General features: G+C 32.6%; 2 protein-coding genes and 1 long non-coding RNA gene across 3 annotated transcripts; 1 reads left to right on the top strand and 2 right to left on the bottom strand.

Annotated features, from left to right (window-relative positions):
* The first annotated feature begins 1,981 nt into the window (after positions 1–1,981).
* Positions 1,982–4,181, top strand: LOC141668692 (uncharacterized). The gene is made up of 4 exons (XR_012553149.1): positions 1,982–2,304; positions 3,648–3,717; positions 3,802–3,901; positions 4,006–4,181. It is a non-coding gene; the product is annotated as an uncharacterized LOC141668692 (long non-coding RNA).
* Positions 4,182–5,866: 1,685 nt separating this feature from the next.
* On the bottom strand, positions 5,867–9,710 carry LOC141667646 (F-box/FBD/LRR-repeat protein At1g13570-like). The gene is made up of 4 exons (XM_074474214.1): positions 9,636–9,710; positions 8,465–9,332; positions 8,147–8,311; positions 5,867–6,367 (listed from the first exon to the last, which is right to left on the bottom strand). The coding sequence occupies exons 2-4, from the start codon at positions 9,326–9,328 to the stop codon at positions 6,086–6,088; spliced, it is 1,311 nt and encodes a 436-aa protein (XP_074330315.1). The 5' UTR covers positions 9,329–9,332; positions 9,636–9,710; the 3' UTR covers positions 5,867–6,085.
* Positions 9,711–19,515: 9,805 nt separating this feature from the next.
* Positions 19,516–23,601, bottom strand: LOC141667647 (F-box/FBD/LRR-repeat protein At1g13570-like). The gene is made up of 4 exons (XM_074474215.1): positions 23,452–23,601; positions 22,247–23,114; positions 21,957–22,121; positions 19,516–20,048 (listed from the first exon to the last, which is right to left on the bottom strand). The coding sequence occupies exons 2-4, from the start codon at positions 23,108–23,110 to the stop codon at positions 19,770–19,772; spliced, it is 1,308 nt and encodes a 435-aa protein (XP_074330316.1). The 5' UTR covers positions 23,111–23,114; positions 23,452–23,601; the 3' UTR covers positions 19,516–19,769.
* Between the last annotated feature and the right edge of the window lie 179 nt (positions 23,602–23,780).

The raw sequence follows: 23,780 nt of genomic DNA, 5'->3' as shown, positions 1-23,780 counted from the left end.
AAAAAATTAAATTTTTTGCTAAAATAATTTAATATAAAACATTGATCATATCACTAATATATATATATATATATGTATATATTGTCATCCATACGGTTGAATCGATGAAAAATATTTTTAAAATAATCGAACCACAAATTCAGAACTAAAAACTAGTTAGCTGTCCTAGTCAAACTGATGTTTGACTCTTAAAATGTCAAACCAAATAAAACTATTTTGATATGAAATTTTGGTTATAACATTAATATATATATCTATTGATATCCATACGGTGAGATTGTTGAAAAATATTTTTAAAATAATTGTAACACTAATTTAGGATTCAACACTAGTTAGATGTATTAGTCAAACAAATGTTTGACTGTTAAAATGTCAAACCAAATAAAATTATTTTGATATGAAATTTCATTTATATCACTAATATATATATCTATTGACATCCATACGGTTGGATCGATGAAAAATATTTTTAAAATAATCAAACCACAAATTCAAAACTAAACACTAGTTAGTTGTCCTAATCAAACTGATGTTTGACTGTTAAAATGTCAAACCAAATAAAATTATTTTGATTTGAAATTTTGGTTATATCACTAATATGTATATCTATTGACATCCACCCGGTTTGATCGATGAAAAATATTTTTAAAATAATCGAACCACAAATTCAGAAATAAACACTAGTTAGCCGTCCTAGTCAAACTGATGTTTGACTGTTAAAATGTCAAACAAAATAAAATTATTTTGATATGAAATTTTGGTTATATCACCAATATTTATATCTATTGACATCCATACGGTTAGATCGTTTAAAAATATTTTAAAATAATCGAACCACAAATTCAGGACTAAACACTATTTAGCCGTCTTAGTCAAACTGATGTTTGACTGTTAAAATGTCAAATCAAATAAAATTATTTTGATATGAAATTTTGGTTATATCACTAATATATATATCTATTGACATCCATCCGGTTGGATCGTTGAAAAATATTTTTAAAATAGTCGAAACACTAATTCAAGATTTAACACTAGTTAGCTGTACTATTCAAACTGTTACTTGACTGTTAAAATGTCAAACCAAATAAAAATATTTTGATATGAAATTTTGGTTATATCACTAATATATATATCTATTGACATCCATCCGGTTGGATCGTTGAAAAATATTTTTAAAATAGTCGAAACACTAATTCAAGATTAAACACTAGTTAGTTGTACTATATAAACTGTTGCTTGACTGTTAAAATGTCAAACCAAATAAATATATTTTGATATGAAATTTTGGTTATATCACTAATATATATCTATTGACATCCATACGGTTAGATCATTGAAAAATATTTTTGAAATAATTGTAAGACTAATTCAGGATTCAATACTAGTTAGCTGTACGAGTCAAGCAAATGCTTAACTCTTAAAATGTGAAACCAAATAAAATTATTTTGATATGAAATTTCGGTTATATCACTAATATATATATCTATTGACATCCATATGGTTGGATCGATGGAAAATATTTTTAAAATAATCAAACCACAAATTCAGAACTAAACACTAGTTAGCCGTCCTAGTCAAACTGATGTTTGACTCTTAAAATGTCAAACCAAATAAAATTATTTTGATATGAAATTTTGGTTATATTACTAATATATATATCTATTGACATCCATATGGTTAGATCATTTGAAATTGCGACGATTTGAACATTTATGATAAAGTGATAAAAGAACAAAAATAATTTATTTTTGGGTGAAAAATGAAAATTTATTATTAGACCCAAAAATACAAAATGCTAAAATGGTCCGACCCATCTAAGTTAACCCGACCCATGTTAAAAGCCATCAGTTGAAATAGCCTGGTATTATTCCCAATCGCAAATCACAAGGACTACTTAGTTAAATTGTTGCTTAAATGAAATCTAGATAGCTTTGTACAGTTATAATCTTCGATTTATAAATCTCGTTTTTTGATTTTTACTTAGTTTCAGAAGGCAGAGCAAGGACTACAAAGAGCGGGTCTTGCACCTTTTTCCAAAACAGCACCTTTAAAATGGGATGATGCCCAGAAATGGATAGCAAGCCCAACATCCAACCAGACTAAGAATGGGCAGCCTCATGGGCTGCAGGGTGGAGTAGGATTGAGGAAAAATAATCAATTCGGCTATGGAAGCAGACAAACATCGATGAAAGTTTTTGTTGAAGTTCCAGACCAGACATTGATTTCTTGCAAAGAAGCAGATACCAAGTAGATGGAACTGAGCCAGGGAAACTGGAGGGCCAGTACTTTGTCTCTGTACTTCAGGTACAACTTTTTGTGTGGGTTTTCTTGCAACTTTTTTGGTCATTTTTGTACTCTATCTCTTGTTTAGTTCAGCTTGTGTTAAATGGCTTTTGTGGTGACTTAAGCACAAGGACTGCACAATCATATTTTTTTGTAGCTTAGATTATTGAGTCATCTTATAGAAGGGTTTTTCTTTTTCAGTATTTTGTTTTGTAACTCCTTCTAGATAAATTGGGGACTCATGTGTGTATTATTATATTTCTGGTAAACTTAAGGAAGTCTCTAATAAGTAGTCGGATTAAAAGAAAGTATATTAAACAGAGTCTCACAAGGTTTGAATGAAAATCGAGAAATAAGTGCAACCAAATTAGTGTTACTTACCAGGAGACCAAGTCTTACTAGGTGTACTTGTTGGCTCACTAAGTAAATACCTTAACTTGTATTGATTTGGATTCCTGGAAGTGTTCATATTTCTAATGCTTACAAGTGCAGTGCAGAATTTGATATTTCAGGATTAATGGCCTAAATTCCAAAATTCATAACTTGAGTTTCGAGTGTCCATTTTCTGAGTTTAAACATGTTCTGAAAACCTCTTGAAACACCCTATAATCTGGTACTTTGATACTGTGCAATTTCCTGTGTTTTGTATGTCAAAAACCTGTGTCAAAAATTCTGGACAGATTGTAAATCCCTTGGAGTCTTATGTTCTATGTCCTCTATTTTGATATGAGTTCGCTGACAGCGAGGGCCTTCTGATTGCAAACATATTTAATCCTCTTCATTTTTATGCCTGTAATTAATTTTACTTTAGTTTGCAACTAGGGAAATCAAAAGTAGAACTATAAAGTAATGCATGCTAGATTTTTAGTTTCACTTATGTATAGATTCACGAGAAAAATCATAAGTTGAGTTTCGAGTATCCGTTTTGCATGATTCAAGATGTTTCGGAAACCTTGTGAAATATTCTAGAGTCTAATCGAATTTATACTGCTATATTGATTGGTGCTTAAATAATTTAGGCAGAATCTGAACTTTTGTAAATTTGATCGCTTTCTCTCCTTGTAATTTTTATGATTTTGCTTCGAACAACAGAGTCAATTTGTGTTTAGAATGTATTTAGTACTCTTCGTTTTCCCATGCTTTGAGATTGTTGTAACTTAATAGAGTATTTACCTGTTTAAAATACATTAAGTATCTTTCGAAAGTGAAGTACTAAATAAATTTAGCAAGTTTATGGATGGAGAAAATCGAATTCTGAACCAAGTACCTGAAGTATCCTTACTTAGGGCACTCGTTGATTCTCACATAGCTTAACTATACTTGTTTCGAAATGCCAAATTCTTATTGAACGATATTAATCTCAGTATTACCAGCAAAAAGCCACGAGATTACGTCGGGATATTACCAAAATACAGCAGGACAACAGGACAACAGGTGACATTTTTTAATTAATAATATGTATACCTAGGCTAATATGCATATAATCTGCTTAATTAATTATGTTGAGTCATTTTACAGGAACATGATGGGTGAAGCCATAAACTCTCTGAATGTTAAGGATCTGAAAAACCTGGAAACCAAACTTGAGAAAGGACTTAACAAAATCCGCTCCAAGAAGGTATAGTCTACAATGACATTTCATTCTTGCTCGATAATGATAAGCGAATAACATTTTTGTAGTAATCATTTTTCCTCTTACAATTATTCTTCATAATAATGCAGACTGAGCTTTTGTTTGCTGAAGTTGAGTACATGCAGAAGAGGGTAACATAAAGAATTGTGTGCAACAATGTTCAACCAATTGCTCAAGGACATTATATTTTGTTGGATTTAGTTAGTGGCTTCTACTTAAGTTTTGTCATGTATTGTACAATTTAATACGACTTTGTTAGCAGTACTTTTAACGTTTTTATGTATTTTTTTTGTAGTTTATGATATTTGAATATTATTCCAATTATAGTGAAATAATATGAGTTCTTCCACTAGTTTTGATTGCTTTTTGTTTGGCATTGTATTGAATTTAAAAAATGGTTGGAAACTGAAAAATCAGAATTTGGCTATTTTGAAAAAACAAACTTACGACGGTTGTTCATCACATATTCCGTCGTAAGTTACTAATTTACGACGTATAGTTGCGTCGTAAATTTCTGTTTTATTTTAACGAAGGTGGGTCTCACAATTAAACATACGACGTTTCCTTCGTCGTAAGTAACTAACATACGACATTATTATTCGTCGTATGTTGATAACTTACGACGGAATATTTCGTCGTAAGTAGATTTATTATTTTATTGAGAATGTGGGCCCCCCTTTCTAACTTGCGACGCAATTTTATCTTGTGACGAAAAAACGAACTTACTACTCGACCAAAAACGACGATTTTTTTCCGTCGTAAATGGCTCAATTACGACGATTTCAGTTCAAAAAAACCGTCGTAAATGGCCAGATTTGTTGTAGTGAGTGGAAGAAGAAGAAGATGAAGGGGGAGACCGGACATGTGAGGTAATTGAGTTTCAGTGAGAAACTCTCAAGTGTGTTGATTAGAATTTGGTTTTTATTTATTTGTTAATTTAAAATATTTAATAATGTAATTATTAGATTATTAAAATATTAAATCCTAAAAATAAGAAAGATTAAACCGAACTACCAACATTACTCTACCATTTTATTGTTTCCTTTACCTAAACGGGTGTAAAGGTGATAATTGCAGAAAAAAACTAATATCATGAGTTGAACAAATAGAACCTAACATTTTTTACCAAAAGCCTCTTGATAAAAATCAAATGAGAGATTTTAAAGTTTTCATTTTATGGTAAGAATTTAATCTTACTTAGCAATCATTTTTTACTTTCATAGTAAACTTTCTCCAAGAAATTTCACAAGGATTAGTGAATTTTTCTACTCTCTCCCTCTTAAAAAAAACTCCATAGGTGCAGTGAGTTTCAAACAGTTACAACTTACAAGTTTAAAGGGCTTTGCGGAGTTCAATATCAAAGCCAGTCTAGAAAAACGAAAACTTCTTCATGTCGCTTAAGATGGGTTAAGGTAAGAGACTGCAGGTTCAGTAACGAGAATGGGTCTCCTTTGCTTAATTCAAAGTAGAAATTTGAGAAAGGGAGCAACAACGGGTCAGAGTTGCAACCTGAATTTTGCTTCAAGTTTTCAGTTTTATTGTTAGGGTGCTGGTCCAATTCGCCTATCAGGGAGAGCTTATATAACACACTCTCCCCAACTATTAGATCTGTATTTTTAAGAGCATTTTCGAGGATGGGACCTTTTTTTCCGCCTAAAGGAGATTTCCGATCCACGGAAAATTATTACGGATCGACAAAAAAATCCTACAACATGGATCCTTAAAATATAGATCCTATGGCATGGAGTAGCGTGTTAGATAAAACGTCCCTTACACAATCCCGTACACGCGATTGTAAGAGACCGAACCCGTGCTGTTATTCATATTTAGATAAAGTAAAAACAAATATAAAAGAAGAGTTTTAAGATAGAGTAATGCTAGGTGTAGAGAATTTTGTACAAAAAATTTGTACATAATGACATGACAATTGATGTGGGATGTTTTAATTGGTTTAGTTGATGTAAATACAGGATGCCCATTCCAATTAAAACACAGCACATGTTATTGTGTACAAAACTTTGTACACAATTCTGTACAACAAGCATTTTCCTTTAAGATAAGCCAAAATACAGCTCTTCTCCACAACATACACAACATACATTTATTTAAAGTTTACAAGCTTCAAACATTTGCTTCCAAGACATGTCTGCCCTGCCACTAGGCCAGCTATTACATCCACTGGATCTGTGCAGATTTAGATGCTCTAGGAATCTGCTCCACCTCTTGTGAAATCCTGAACACATCTGTAGGATCCTTCATTGTGAGTGTCTTAAGTTTAATCCGTTTAAGCGACGGGGACGACACAAGAAAAAGTTCTATCAACTGAAACTCCGTGAGGGAACCAACCAAGTCAAATATCATAATGGTTTCAAGTCGGCTTAGAATCATGGGGTCTGATAACACCGCGAAGTCTGATAAGTCTACTCCATCATCGCTCTGTACTCCATGAAGCTATATAAAATGTTTTTTCATTGACAGGTATATAAAATGTTAATACTAAAGTTATTCAGTTAGTTCTGAATGAATAAATATATATCCTTTCTTGCAGTAGAAAAGATACCGTAAATAGCTAAAGAGGGAAAGTGGCTATGTATTTATGAGAAAGGGAACTTTCAAATTTTTAGGAGTGAAAACACAAAATCAAGGGGATCAAAATATTTCCAAATTTAGACCGTGTAAACCTACTTTATGATGTATATTACCGAAGGGATAGATACCAAAATATCAAGCATTTCTTTTTTTTTGATCAATTGAGATGCCTACTATCATACATTTGGAAGGAAAACAGATGTTCACCATAATATTTAGTAATACTTCCAATGTGTTGTGAAGGATCTATGAGGGCCTTGCATGTGAGCATATAACTAAACAACTGCACACTAATGCATACCAGTGTTCTAAAAAGCAAACTCAGCAGCTTCCTAAGCAGATGCTTATACGGAATCGGACCATAAAGGGTTTTCATTTTGAAACATGGATTACATAGTGTAATCCAGAGAGGGTTATCATTTAATGCATTATTAAGCATTTTTAAAGATTATCCGTCATATTCAGCCGATCAAGTAGTCAAAGATATGTCAACTTGCTGAATATTTAATTTTAACATATTATATTTATTTTAATACAACTATAAGAATATATACATTTGAAAATAATTTGTCAGTTAGGTAGGGACAATCGATCTATAGTGACAAATTTTATTAAGAACATTTATGTTTTGATTCCTGTTATTTTATTGTTATTTTATTATAACATAATTTTAAGTTTACATATAGTAATAGACAATAAATAATCAATTTAAATATATATTGCTAATTTGCTTAAAACTCCATTTCAGTGTCCACTTAACCGCTAGAAGGTACTCCATTTCAGTGTCCACTTAACCACTAGAAGGCCCAGCTATTCAACAATATATCCCTCTCAATCGTGTCGATTGAGCAGACAATTACATAACCAAAAATATATCAATTACCAAAACTAATATCAACAAATATGTAAATTAGATAGATGGTGGTTGGAGGACTTCAACCGGAGACTCCCCATAAACCGAAATCTGATATCATGTAATAACCAACTCCTCTGAAAACCTTAAGGTGTCACATGAAGACCCCAACAGGATTTATGATATTCAACAAACTAAAAAAGCAGTCAAGCACTCAAAGCACTCAAGGGAAGTGTGTTTTTCTCTTTACTGCACCTCCATTTTCATACATATATCTCTTTACTTTGAGGGGAATTCTTTTCCGGTGAGGTAATTACAAGAACTTTGGATTCTTATACACATATTTCCTACAAATATCTTCTAAATTAATCCTTGTGGGGGGTGGAGGGCTGGGGGTGGGTTTAGGGTGTTCTTTCTTTTCTCTTCTTTAGGCCTGTTGGGCTATATCTTCTTTTAGATTATATCGGTCCTATATATTCTGAATACTGTTAGGTTACGGGTCCAACACTCCGTTTTCTAATTTTAGTATTTTAGGTTTATGTGCAAAATTAAAGCATACCTATAGTTATAGATTTAAGGCATTTATATTGAATAAAATTCATTCCGTTCTTACATATGTTGTTTCTAAATAATAGAGAAAAAAACATCTAGTGTATGCTTTACAAATTATACTTGAATATAGATATATTCCATGTTTCTCTTTAAATTATGAGTTCTGGAGTCCCCAGCAGAAACCTTAAAAAGTATGTAAAATTTTATTATAACAAGATTGGGGAAAAAGTTCTCACCAGATCGATTTTAAGAAGTTGCAGATTAGGTGAACTTCTGACCAGACAAAGAACATGTTGACTCTGATCCAATTCATACAATTCAATACAGTGCAGGTACAGATATTTCAAGTTCTCCATAGTTCTTGAAAGCCTCATGAAACTAGCTGCACCTGGTTTCAGAATCTACATACAAAAACAAATATATCTAAGTACATCGAAAAATAAATTAAACTGTGAGACATTTAGTTGGATCAGCTATTTATAGTAGTTAATAACAATTAAATTTAGTTGGATCAACTAATTATAGTAGTTAATAACAATTAAGTTAAAGATTACCTTGAGAAAGAAGCCATCAAGAAAAAGAGAACTAAGTCTAGGCATATTGTGGACTAGCTTGTCCAAAGTTATCACCTGCTTACCGGTACTTGGCAATTCATTCATCCCAAGCTCAAGAACTTGCAATTTTTGGATGCATTCAAACCATTGGTAATAAATTGCTTCACAGTCAACGATTCTCAATGAAGTGAGCTTATTTTCACAGTTAAACTGGCATCCCAAATGTTCAATCCCAGTGCAAACTTCCATATCCAATTCCTTCAGTTGAGTGCCTAATGACGTGTCAGCATATATTCCGACATACTTAAGTTCAACACTAATCAGGTTACAAAATCCTCCAAATCCAAAGGGTGGATTTAGTTCGCAGTTCACGAGGGTCAAATGAGTTAATTGCGAACAGGAAAAGAAATGAGAGGGCACAATGAAGGGGTTATAGAGTGATTCATTAAGAAGCTTCAGTTTCCTAACACCACTGTCTGATATGTTTCTAATCCATATAGCCATATCTAGAGTTTGATGAATAGGCAGGTTTTCAGGAATGAAAAGAAGGAAATCCAAAACTGGGCCTCTATGAGCTGAAAATATATCAGTAATTGTTTGTGAAAGTTCTAATAATTGAGTATGTTCATCTAACTCAGAAAACTTCTCAAAAACCAATTCTGAGATTAAATTTTTATCCAAATGTATTCGGGGACGCATTGGCCACACATCCCTCCATGTTTTGGAGAAAACACTTGTCCTTGCTGCATCATCAGTCGGTAAGCGTTCTAGGATTGAGTCCATTAAGCTTGTGGGCAAGCTGCTGATCCTATCAACTGCTGCGCCTCCACATTCAAATTGCCTAGTTTTCGCATCACTAGCCATGAGTCTGAACTCGAAAACAGGCAGGGACACAAATTTAAAAGGATGTTACAGACTAATAGTAATTAAATTGCTCGCAGTACAAAGTCACAACATCTAAAAGCATAAAATTTTGCTACATGAATGTGAATTCATCATGTTTTCAAGATCGTAATTGAAACAAACAATTCAACCATAGCACTTTCAAATTTAAAGGAAAAGGGGGGGACGAAATTCGTGATCTAACCTTAAGTACAATAGTTGATCGAAACACAGAAACGAATGAATAAAACATACATCAATAAATAGAAATCATATATGGATTTGATACCTGAGTTTCGGTGATAGACTTGTAGTAGCTATGATTTAGGGCTTAATCAGAAAAGTCGCTACATGAATTTGGAAATAATAAATATAGATTTATAATAAAAATAATAAAAAAATTAGGAAGAAGTTGTGATCATAATTTAGTAGGATAAGTTTTGATCGTGGTTTAGCGAAATAAGGAGACTAAATTTAGTAATTTAGTAGTTTAACATGTATATAACACTGTTTATTTTTATTTTTAATAACTAAAATATAGAATAACCATTGAAATAAAATATAACTCATTCCGATTATTATACTATTGTATAGATAGTATAAATTATTATAGTTAAGTATAGCTAAGGACAAACAATTTTCGAGTTGGTTCAAATTACAAATTAGTTCTAATTCCCCGTTGCAGCAGTCATCTACGTTATCGTGTAACTTAAAATTAGTTGGCAATTACCGCGGACTATAGGATGATGTCTACGTGAGATTGGTTTAAGGTCCATGAGTGATTTTATTTTATAACATAGTTTCCTTGTGGTTGTAACTAAAGTAAGGAAAATAACATAAGAAGTTGATTTTAATAAATTAATTAAATTAGGTATTTACTCAAGGGTAATTAAGTAAATTCAACAATTACCGACCGACCGTCTACAAACTTTTAATGTTTCGTCTATTATAATATAGTATAGATGAGTTACATATTTAATATATTTATAATTGAATTTTAAAACCTCTTGTTTCAAACCGATTTGATATTTTGATATTTTTCATTACTACAGATTTCAACTTGCATAGCGTTTATTTTTGAGGTTACATAGCGCTTTTAAGTGCTATGTAAGTCAATGCTATGCAAGTTCAATTCACTCGCATAACACTTTTTAAGGAGCTCTCTAAGTACATTACTTACAAAACGGTTTCAAAAGTGTTATGTGTAACACCCCTTCTTTAAAATAAAATGGAGATATTACTTAAAATCCAAAAACCTGCCAACAGAGCACTAATATATTTCTAATAATAATTTAAAAGTCTAAAATCTCCAAAATAATATTAAATCTCCAAAATATCTAAATCAATAATATACATGTAGAAATCTATAATTAAATAATTAAGTAATTAAGTCTAGATAATGATAAAGTCCGTAATCCTAATCAATAAATGCGGTAACTCTCCATCACACAGTCCCAGATCCCCCTAGGCACTCGCCAACAACAGAATACGGCATGAGCCAAACGCCCAGTACGGATTTGGAATACAGTTTATAAAAAAGAGATCATAAATAATTAATCTACAATTTATAATAAATCAACAATTTAAATAAAGTAAGGCTGAAACAACGAGGGGTTATGATATTTCATACCGAGATCAGAACACATACAAATACACACATCATAGGGTACCTAATGCGTGCAACAGAATTAATAATGTGTACGACATATACAATGTCACCATAAATCAAATCACAGATCAAACTCTAGGTGCACCCACGTATCCTGAACAAAAATCAAAATGGCCAAAAGCTCCTCACAAGAGATAACAGAAGGATACGCCGTGACCAATCATACTGTCACGGAAGTATCATGTCACTGATGCCACAATGGCATGGCTGTAGTACCTCTATAGTACCCCTACAGCTGGTTAACTCGGTATACCCTAAATCTCAATAAGGGTTTAAAATAAAATATTCTCGCAAAAATTAAAATTACCTAATACAAGTAACTCAAATTTGCAAACCATAGGGTGTCATAAATAATATTTGAAAACAGAATAAACAGATATTTATAATTTTGCAAATCCATTTTGAAGCAATTTTCGGAAGTCAATGAGATCAAAAGGAATTTTAACGGAACAAATAGGAAGTAGAACGAAACGACTCAAATATATTTAATGTCTAAGAGAAGTAGCACATAATAAAAAGGGACAAAATCCGTAACTCAAATATCGGAACTAAAATACTATCAAAATTCACAACGATCTTCTAAACTCCCGGCTCCGGACCTAATTATATAAAATATTATTTAGTGTTTGTTTTTATAACAATTAAAATATTCACTAAATTAAGTTAGTAACTTATTCTTAATATTATATTATATGACATTAGAGTCACCTGACATGCTGTAACACTACGCACTAGTTCTAGTTTCAATATTACAATCTTACAAGCCAATTATCAATGAATTACTATGAACTAATATAACTGAACTAATATAACTAAGTTAGGCCAAGATATGGTGACATATATTTATCAAATATTGTATACCAAGCTTCCTCGTATGACATGGCCACCTCTGGCAAAACTTAGACTAAGTAACAATATTTAGATATCGCAAAGTACACATACCATCATTAGTACCTAACATTTAAATAATTACATAGTACCATGATTTAAGAGAGAGCATTACCATGCATGTACATAAACAATTGAAGTTGCTAATATAAAAAAATATATTTTAAAATAAACTCCACATGCCAATTAATTAAAATAATATGTACATGATGCGCACATAAGATCAAAATAGAGCATGGGTTCATAGGTCCTCTGTTGGTTTAGCAAACGAACTTATAATAACAAACATATACCATAACAAATAAAAACTTAATATAAAATTATAAATATATATAAATGAACCCTCTCAAACTCGGTGGTAGTATTTATCCCCTAACACCATACATACTAAGTGATTGAAAAGTTTAACACAAAGACAACATAAAATAAGTCATGTAGTGTACCGCACATATGTATAATAATGAAAAATTTAATACTAGAGTTGTATACATGGTATAAGAATTAACACAAGCAAGAGCAAGCTATGCAATCATATGAATATTACATTAGATTTATATTCATGTCGGAGAAACGATAATAGGAATACCTTTATCTTTTGTGTAAGTAAGTATGACACTACCTCTCGTCTCCTGATCTGCTCACCCGTATTTCTTCTCTCTGCCCTGTTAATATTTTTTACGCGGCTCTCCTCCATCTCTCTGATTTATCTGATTTCATGGTTTAGGGTTTGAATTATGGAACATACATGTGATACTATATATATATCGAATATAATCACAGACAGCCAAATTCTAATAGGACTCCAAAACTCAATTTCATTTATAAACCTTTTCTAAATAAGAAATATAATATAATTTATTCTAATTCTAATTTTTTAATTCAAATTTAATTACTATTATTATTATTATTATTATTATTAAAATTCACATATATTACATATATACCCCCTTAAAAGGATTCCGTCCCCAGAATCAAGAGAAACTAAATACTCATACCTGAATCGAATAAATGCGGATAATCCTTATGAATAGATTCTTTAAAGTCCCATGTAGCCTCTCTCAGAATGATTTTTCCACAAAACCTTCACAAACGAAATGATGTTTTTCCTCAAAACTCGCTCCTCTCGAGCTAAGATAGCCTCAGCTTCTTCCTCACAGGAAAGGTCCTCTCTAATCTTATGCAATGGATACTGAACTACTTGTAATGGATGATATTTATAGCCCCTAAAAACAGACACATCAAACACACATTATGCATATGAGGTAGTTGTGGTGGCAATACAACTCTATAAGACACTTCCCCCACTTTCTCCATAACATCAAAAGGTCCAACATACCTTGGACTAAGCTTCCCCTTTATACCAAAGCGCTTCACACCCTTACAAGGCGATACCTTCAAGAACACATAATCACCTGACTTAAATCCACCAAACTTTTGATGTTGATCAGCATAACTCTTTTGACGAGGTCGAGCTTCCTTCAAACTTTCTTTAACTTTCTCCACCTTCTCATTAGTAATTTTAACCAACTCTGGCCCTTCAATTACTCTTTCACCAATCTCATCCTAACAAGATGGTGCCCTACACCTCCTACCATACAAAGCCTTTAATGGTGGCATATCAATACTCGCGTGCCAACTGTTATTATACGCAAACTCAACAAGATAAAAATACTTATCCCGGTCACCTGTCCACTCTAAAGCAGATTCCCTCAACATATCTTCCAACATCCGGATCTTCCTTTTTGACTGTCCATCGGTCTGCGGATGATAAGCTGTACTAAAATTAAGCCTCTTACCCCAAGCCTGTTGGAATCCCTTCCAAAAATGCGATATAAATCTCGTATCCATATCAGAAACCAGCCTGGATAATATATATATATATATAAACATACATTTGACCCCCTATAACTATCATGGATCGATCTCATGTTATGGTATGAAATAAGAATAAAAAACATAACAATTATTATAACCCAACTTAAATTCTCAACACAACTCTGATAATAAGCATACTACAACCAAACATCTAGTTAAGTTTTACAACTAGTTCAGTTTTAACACACACACTACTACATAATTTACACCTGGCTCATATCGCCTCGTCCGACTCGTATCTATAAATAAAAGATTACTCGTCTAAACCTTATTGTCAAACTATACGATAACAAATAACTCAAAAAATAAATAAAGATGACAATTAGGACTCAACTATGCACATAAATCACATAGCACATAAGTCAAATCATCACACAGGTTCGTAAAATATTGTTAAAATCGAAATGAGATCAATATTCGTATTTTTATAAAATATGTAATCCCTATTTCAAAATAATTTGGATCTAAAATAAAAAAATATCAAAAGCTGACTCGTTTCCGAAAAATTGAGATTTAATTTTTTTTTGTCGGAAATAGATCATTTTCTTATTTTTAGAAACATTCATTTCATTTAAAACGAATAAACATTAAAGAGTATAATCAAATTAATTTTCAAAATAATTGATAACTAAAATAATTATTTATTAATCATGTTTTTAAATAATTATTTAAGAAAAATCAGAATTTAAAATATTTTTTTATAATTTCTAGAAATTAATTAATGGTAAATCAAATTATTATTTAAAGAACATGATTAATCACTAAAAAATTTAATCGATTAAAATGAATAAATAAATGAATAAATTCTGGATTTTGGAAAATAATTAAAATAAATCAAATTTATTTATGAAATAAATCAATTTATTAATTAATCAATTTATTTAAATAAATAAAAAGATTTTAAAATTTGTTTTTAAAATAAAACTCAGAATCATGTTTTTAAGAAAATAATTGTATATTTTCGGATCAAAACCGTGTCAAAACCCGGGTTAGAATTCGGGTTAACGGGTCACCGGACCATGAAGAACACGTGGAAATTAATGGAATTTTCGGCGAGCTTTTCATTATCCGACGAGCTCGATTCCTACCCAAACCATCACAGGTTCGACCGATTTTGTCTCCGATTTCGTTCACCAACAATGCCGCAACACCGATTTAGCCTCAACGAGAACTACCAACCTCAACCACGTCATTTCTGGTGAAACAACATAATGAAGCCACCAACCTTTACTGAGTTTTGGCGATGTCAACCCAAAATAGACACAAAACTTCAATTAAACTATATCAACCGATCCATACAATTGATACACAATCTAAAATCCGGTTTAAATCAACCAAAACACAATAACCATGTCGGAAAAAACAAGGACCGCAAAAGCGGCTCCGGTTTCCCGTGGCCTCAAATCGGAAAATAAACATAATACATATTTAGTAAACAGTTTGGGGGAAACGTATCACCGATCAACATTTTTTAACAGTTGGAGTTGGAAGGTAGTATAATTTGGGGATTTTTCCTCTTTTCACATGTTCTGATTGAAGAATAAAATTAAAAGAATTTGAAGAAAAAATAAAAGAATTCAAAGACAGGATCGTTAATTAATATATCCCCGTCTCAATTCACAATTATTATTTAAAAAAGTGTATCTTTATATGTATATTAAATAGATTACTAAAATATATAATTTTTTATAAAATATCATGGTTCTAAATTTTTAATCTATTTCACAAATCATAATTTTTTTATCAAAGAAAATTATATTATCAAATGTATCTTTTATATTTTAATATAAATAAATGTAATTCGTACTGTTATTGAAAAAATGATGAAAATTTAAAATACAGATTACATAATATGATTTACCAAATTAAATTTTTAAAAAAGTGTATTAAAAAATATTTAATTTTTATATTTGATTGTTAAAATATGTTGTAGTTTAAAATAATAATAAAAATTTTATTGTTAAACAATTTTTAATTATATAATTCCATTTTATCATATTTACGAATTCATAATTATATTAGAGTTTCAATTTAAATCTTACGAAATTGAAAATTCATGTTATATATCCACAACCGCCACGGTACAAATTATATAAAGTAATAAGGTAACTAAATGATAATGATTGTTTTCATTAGAATAAAATTAGAATAAATAAAGTATAAATAAATTAGATAGAATTACTATGTATTTATTAGTATAAAATACTAAAGTAGCTTGTTATTTATGCAAAGCTAGGGTTATTTTTATCTTATTTTTTTTAAAATTATTTATATTAGATTTTTTACTATTTTTTATGATATTAGTTTAAAACTCGGGACTTTAGAATTTGTTAGTAGAACTGACATGAACACTAACTAAAAAAGAATTTAGTTGGGAATATAATAAAGTATAATGCTAAATAAAAATATAAAAGCAAAGAACAAAATAATCTTTCATGTCTGAAAGCTAAGCTACTTCAGATGGTAATTGGCGTTCCAACTATCTCTCTGTCTGTAATTTCAATTCTTTAAAATAAAGTGTATAAATATTCAACTAACTATCCTTTTTTTTGCGGAATTCAAGTAAATATCGTTAAAATTAAATAAAATACTAATTTAGCACACTTACATATTATGTGTATCATAAAAAGCACATGTGACAATATGGTGCAGTGGTAAACGGTTGTAGAGTTGAATGAAATAACTTGAGTTTGATTCCCACCAACCACATCTTTTATATAGATATTAAAAACATGGGTAATATAGTCTTTTCAATGAGACTTTTTAATCTCATGAAATTATACTCTTGTTCTCCTATTATATATAGAAGAGAAATAATATTTTTTAGAAGGTTTGATGGTGAAACTGATAGTTACTACCTGCAAAAGCTGAAAACAGCTTTTTCGAAAACTATGGGAGGACATGCTTTTGCTAATAGCAGCTTTTAGACCAAAATCGCTTTTCGAGACAGCAGCTTTTAGAATTTACCAAATAATTTTCTGACAGATTTTCAGTAAAAAGCTGTTGTAACTGTATGCAACAACAAACAGAGCTTTAGTGAGACTCCGGTTAAAAGCAATAACGTAGAGAAAGTTAGTAAGAAATTAGGTTTTTCAGGGTGTTTTGCTATGGGTGAAAAACCAAAATACCCATCATTTGGGGAGATTTGCCCAAAATACACACCGGCGGGAAAAGTGTCCAAAATACCCACTGAATAGGCATTACCATCATGCGTATTCAAATTTTTTAAAAAAATACAAAGAATACGCATGTGAGACATGCGTATTCACTTAGAGAATATACATGTATCACATGCGTATTCTTTGTATTTTTAAAAAAAATTGAATACGCATCTCAGTGTGTATTTTGGGCACTTTTCCCGCATGTGGGTATTTTGGGCACTTGAAGCTGGAAAGTGGTGTATTTTGAGTATTCTTTCTTTTGCTATCAACGTACAAGGTCACGGAGGAGGTGTTGATTGGAAGGTGGAGATATACCGGGTACTATGGCATTCCTGATAGAGCTACATGGGTTGAATCTTAGAATATGCTTCGTGATCTATCAGTAGCCTCAATGTTACCGTGGAGTATAATAGGAGACTTTAATGATATTATTTTGATGGATGAGAAAAGCGGGGGGCAAAGGCAACCTAGAAGATTGATGAAGGGATTTTCAGTGGCAATAATGGATTGTGGCTTGCACGACTTAGGTTTTTCTCGAGACAAAATTAAAAAAATTGAAAAATGAGAATGGGGATTGGAAGGAAACGGATGCTGAAATTCAAGAGGTTATCACGGATTATTTCAATAATATGTTATGCAGTACAAGTACAGGAATAAGTCTTCCGGCAAGAATCGAACTTCTAGTTGTTTCAGAAGTGCAGAGCCAATTGCTTGTCACGCCTATAGTGAAGGAGGAAGTTAAACGTGTTGTGTTTACTATGCACTCAGATAAATCGCCTGTGATCGATGGATTAAATCCGAGATTTTATCGAGCTTCTTGGGAGATAGTAGGGGAAGATGTGACTAAGTTTTGTAGAACATTTTTCGAAACTGGAGAGCTACGAGCTGAACTGAATCGCACTCTAGTATGTCTAATTCCCAAAGTGAATTGTCACGCTCTAGGAAGGTAACTCTACTGTCCTCTTCAGCTCAAACACTACCAAGTTTCTGGACGAGCTTATTTTTAATTCCACATACCATGTGTGAGGAGAATGAAAGAAAAATGAATGCATTCTTATGGGGGAATGGGGTAAATAGTAAGGGAGTGAAGTGGATGTCATAGTGTAAACTGTTTATGCCTAAGAATTGTGGTGAGTTTGGACTTAGGGAGTTAAGAAAGTTTAGTTTATCTATATTAGCTAAACAGGGATGGCGATTACTTAAGGGATCTAACCCATTAGTTTCTGCAGTAATGAAGCCGAAAGATTATCCTAATTCGAGTTTCTTAGATGCTGAAGTAGGAACAAATCCAAGTTACATTTGGAGAAGTATATTGGCGTCTATAGAGGTGTTCAAGGCAGGGGCTCGGAAAAGAATAGGGAATGGAAGAGATATATGTGTTTGGGGTGTTCCTTGGCTATCGGAGGTGAATAATGGATATGTAATGACTCCAATGCATGTGCAGCTACACGATAAAACAATATATAGCTTAATGCAGGATGACGAGCGTTGATGGGATTATAATGTCATTAATGACATTTTCCAAAGTCGAGATGTTAAGCTAATTAAGCAAATCCCGTTGCCGATGAAGGATACCACAGATTAATGATTTTGGATATTAGAGGAGAAAGGGGAGTTTACAGTAAAGAATGGGTATTGATGGATGTCTGAAGATGCGTTTAAGCTGTATTGGACTAAGCTATGGCCGTTAAAATTACCATGAAAGGTTTTCAATTTCTTATGGCGATTTCGTAAGTCATGTCTGCCTACAGCTCACGCACTGGCAACGAAGCAGGTTAACATCAGTATACCGTGTCCCTGGTGTCGTTCTGAAACTGAAACAGATACTCATGTCTTGTTTACATGTGAGTTTGCAAAAACAGTATGGTCTATGGCAGGAATGTCTTCGATGGTGCAACATTCGCCTCACGACTTAGCTTTTATGGTGATTCGAAGGATATTTGACGAGTGTTTAAGAGAGCAATGTGTGCAGATGGGAATGCTGTGTTGGGGTCTGTGGAACAGAAGAAATAAATGGGTCTAGGATAGGGCAAATGGATCTGCCTTTGGAGTTATGGCTGCAGCTAACAACATGCTGAGAGATTGGAGAGAAGCTCAGCTATCGACTACAAATGGTTGACAGGAAGTTGAAGCAAGAAAGTGGGAGAAACCGAGTGCAGGACGGATTAAAGTTAACGTAGACGCTGTAGTGTTCCAGGACATGAGTAATTGCTGCGGTGCGGTTATCAGAGATGCACATGGAATGTTCATGAGAGCTATGTGTAAGAAGATAGAGAGGGTTTGGAGACCAAAAGAAGCAGAAGCTATTGCGCTAAAGGAAGCACTGTCTTGGATCATTGAGATATAGTATGAATTGTGTGTGTTTGAAACTGATTCAAAGACAGTATAGTGCAGGCATGTAAGAGTGCTCCAGATGAATCATTTTTCGGAACCATAGTCGATGATTGTGTCCATTTATCAAAGCATGTAAATCAAGTGCTAATTTAGTTTGTGTTTAAATCTGCGAATACGGTGTCACATGAGTTAGCTAGAGCTGCCTATTCTATGTCAGATAAAGGAGAGTGGTACGCCACTCCTCCTCCTGATTTTATTTCCCATGTTTTAGATCTTGATATTTGAATGCAAGTACCAGTTACTCACACAAAAAAAAAGCTACTTCAGATGGTTACAAGTTATAAGGGACCTTGATGAGTTCGTTATAACCAATTGATTTTACAACCACCAAAAAAAAGGTTCAATGTGCACTTTAATAAGAGTTTTGAAATAAGCCAGAAGAACTACAGCTCTGCTGCACAAGATATACCAGTCACCCCTGCCACTAGGCTCGCTACTACATCCACTGGATCTGTGCAGAATTGGATGCTCTAGGGATCTGCAACAACTCTTGTGAAATCCTCAACTCTTCTGTAGGATCATCAACTATGTCTTTCATTTTAAGTTCAATCCGTTTAAGCGAAGGGGAAGATGTAAGCAAAAGTTTAAGGAACTGAAACTCGGCACGGGAACCAATCAAGTCGTATATTTTAAGGGTTTCAAGACGAATCATGTGGTCCGACAACGTCGCAAGGTCCAATAAGTCCATACCATCACTGCTCTGTACTCCATGATCCTATATACGATGTTAATATAGAAGCTATCCAGTTAGTTCTTAATGAATATCTATGCATTCAAGATTCTTGTTACTATCAGAAATATTGTAGATAACATATAGTATCTTCTAATAATAAGTTGTAACTTGTCCATATAAAATAAGATACAGTAGTGAATAATAAAACCCAATCTCTAAAACTGACAAATTGTCCTGACCAGCCACGAAATAGATTGATAATATAATTATGACTCCATGCGACCATTTATACAACTTTGTAAGAGATGAGCGGAGAAACTTTCAAATATAATGTGAATTCTTAAAGAGACATGAGTTCATATTAAATCCTGTTATAGAATGAAGAGAAGAAATAAATATTATTCAAAAGAGCAAAGAAAACTTTTGAGTGAAAGGGAGTAAAAATTATAGTTTAAAGTGACTATCACTTATACAGAGGTTGTGTAAGGTCATCTTTATTGTAGTTAAAAAGATTATGCATAAAATCTAAAGGAGGAAAGTATTATGTATTTATGAGAAACGGATCTCACACTAGAGTAGGAGCGACCATACAATCAAGGGGAAAATATGATTCCAAATTTAGATTGTGTAGAACTTACTGCATGATGCAGAGTGTAGACGGTACATAAACAAAGGGGTAGATACTCACATTTGGATTAAAAACAGACACTCACCACAATATTAATTTCTATGTGTTGTAAAGGATCTATGAAGGTCTTTCAAGTGAGAAACGACTCTTAAATTTTTACACCAAAAAACTTCACTCATGGGTACCAGTACTGTTCTATAAAGGAGATTGAGCAGCGGCCTAGGCCTAGGCCTAAGCCAATGCTTAAGCGGAATCGGACCATAAAGTGTATCGATTTTGTACTAGGCACACAATTAAGCATTTTCCAAGATTAAACAGCCTATTTAGGCGGATAATCGGTCATTGAGTGTATTACATGATCAAAGAGATGTAGAGCTGCTGATTTTTTGGTTTCAAAAGATTAATATTATTTAATATATAACAATAATAAGAATCAAAATTAAATTGCTTTTTTTTGTTATGAACATTTATGTTTAGATTCTTTTCACTTCACTATAATCTAAATTTTAATTTTACTTATTACATTTTATTAAAAATTCAAATATATATTGCTATACCACTTAAAAGTAAGTGTACCCTTAACCTCTAGAAAGTCCTTCCGCTGCTCGCAGCTGCTTAGTGCTTTTTAAGAACACCGATAGATACTTCTCAAGAAGTTGAAGATTTTGGGTACTAATAAATTGTTAATGTCAATTGCACAACCTTATATGTCAACTCAAACCTGAGAACATAATTGGAAGTGTATTGTTCTCTCTAGTGCATATGAAGATTTGGAACCTCTTTCCATCCCTACCTTTTTCCTTTTAGAGGGTAATTCTTTTGAGTAAGGTCAATTACACAACTTCAAATACTTATTTGCACATTTTTCTAGGAATATCCGCTAGACTAAGCCTTCGAGAGGGGGGCTTTTAGGGTGTTTCATTCTTTTTTCTTCTCTTAGGCCTGTTTTGGGCTATATTTTTTTTAGATTATATGGGTCCTAGTCAGAGTTAGGTTACATGTCCGACACTCAGTGTAATAAAATATACCTTACATTGTAGGTTTAAAGCATTTATTCTTGAATAAAATTCATTCCTTGCTTAATTAAGTTCTTTCCATATAGGAGAGGGAAAAACATATGGGGTATGTTTTGTGAATTATACTTAGTTACAAGTTGAAACACAAAAACATCTACGGTCACATTTATATGCAGCCAATATGGTATATTCAGTATTCTAAAATATCTACTATTTGATAACATAATTTGTCCATTGATAAGAAAATCTGTTTATTCCAAGTCTATATCTTAGGATTATGATAAGATTGGGAAAAAAAGTTCTCACCAGATCGATGTCAAGAGTGTGCAGATAAGGTGAACTTCTGACCAAACAAAGAACATGTTGAATTTGAATCAAATCATATAATTCAATACGGTGAAGGTACAGATATTTCAAGTTCTCCATAGCTCTCGGAAACTTCTTCAAAATAGCTGCACCTGATTCAAGAATCTACATACAAACACGTATATATCTGAGTATATTGGAAAAAAATAAATTTGTAAGATGTTTAGTTGCAACAACTAATTATATTAGTTAAATAACAATTTTATTACTAGTAGGATATTAAAGATTACCTTGAGGAAGAAGCCATCAAGGAAAAGAGAACTGAGTCTAGGCATATTGCAAAGTAGCTTGTCTAAAGTAATCATTTCCGTACCAGAACTTGGCACTTCATCCATCCCAAGCCTAAGAACTTCCATCTTTTGGGTGCATTCAAACCACTGCCAATCAATATCTTCACTGTCAATGATACTCAAGAAAGTGAGATTGTTTTCACGTTTAAATTGGCGTCCCAAATGTTCAATCCCAGTACAGATTTCCATTTCCAATTCCTTGAGTTGAGTGCCGAATGACATATCAGCATTAATTGTGACATACACAAGTTCAACACTAATCAGGTTACGAAATCCTTCAAATCCAAGGGGTGGATTTAGTATGCAGTTCATGAGGGTCAAATGAGTTAATTGCGAACAAGAAAAGAAATGAGAGGGCACAATGCAGGCATCTTGTGATTCATTAAGAAGCTCCACTTTCCTAACACCACTGTTTGCTATGTTTTTAATCCATGTAACCATATCTTGACATTGATGAATAGGTAGGTCTCGAGGAATGCAAAGAAGGAAATCCAAAACTGGGCCTCTATGAGCTGAAAATATATCGGTAATGATTCTGGAAACTTCTAATATTTTACTTTGTTCATCTAACTCGGAAAACTTCTGAGAAACCAATTGCGAGATAAAATGTTCATCCAAATGTAGTCGGGGGTGCATTCCCCACACATTCCTCCATGTTTTAGAGAAAACACTTGTCCTTGCTGCATCATGAGTCGGTAAGCGTTCTAGGATCAACTCCATTAAGCTTGTGGGCAAGCTGCTGATCCTATCGAATGCTGCGCTTCCATTTTCAAATTGCCTAGTTTTCTTCGCATCACTAGCCATAAGTCTGAACACAAAAACAGGCAGGGACACCAAAAATTAAAAGGATGCTACATACAAGTAGTAATTAAATTGCTCGCTGCACAAAGTCACAAAATCTGAAAGCATAAGATTTTGCTACATATATCAACTAATAAAAGTGGATTTAACATGTTTTCAAGATCCCATATATACAAACAATTCAACCAGAAAACTTTCAATTTTTCTTTAAAAAAGAGGACAAAATAATTAGAGATGTAAAGTAAAGTACAATATATAGTTGATCAAAACCCACAAACGATTGAAGAAAACATACTATCATATATAAATATACAGGTTTCATAAATCATACATGCATTTAATACCTGAGTTTTGGTGCTGTGATTTAGGGCTTAATTAGAAAAATCGTGCTTCGACTGAAGTTTGTCATTCCGTTGGAAAGGGAGGTGACTAATGCTGGTTTTGTGTCTTCCCTACAAGCTTCCACGTCAATGGGATCGGGGTGCTGCTTCAAAATAAATATTACCCGGTGGAGGCTTTATCTTATGGAGTATATTGACTAAATTACATGAGGGTGCAGCATTTTACATTTATTTTCAAAATAATTGGTAAATTTTCAAATTTTTAAAATAATTACCAACTTCTTGTTCCGCCTTTCAACAAAATGGTTGTTTTCAACTCCCGTTAAGTTTTC

Source organism: Apium graveolens, chromosome 6, assembly GCF_009905375.1.
Source record: "Apium graveolens cultivar Ventura chromosome 6, ASM990537v1, whole genome shotgun sequence".
Classification (NCBI taxonomy): Eukaryota; Viridiplantae; Streptophyta; class Magnoliopsida; order Apiales; family Apiaceae; genus Apium; species Apium graveolens.
Note: the sequence above shows the minus strand (reverse complement) of the source record. Positions and strands in the feature narration are given on the sequence as shown.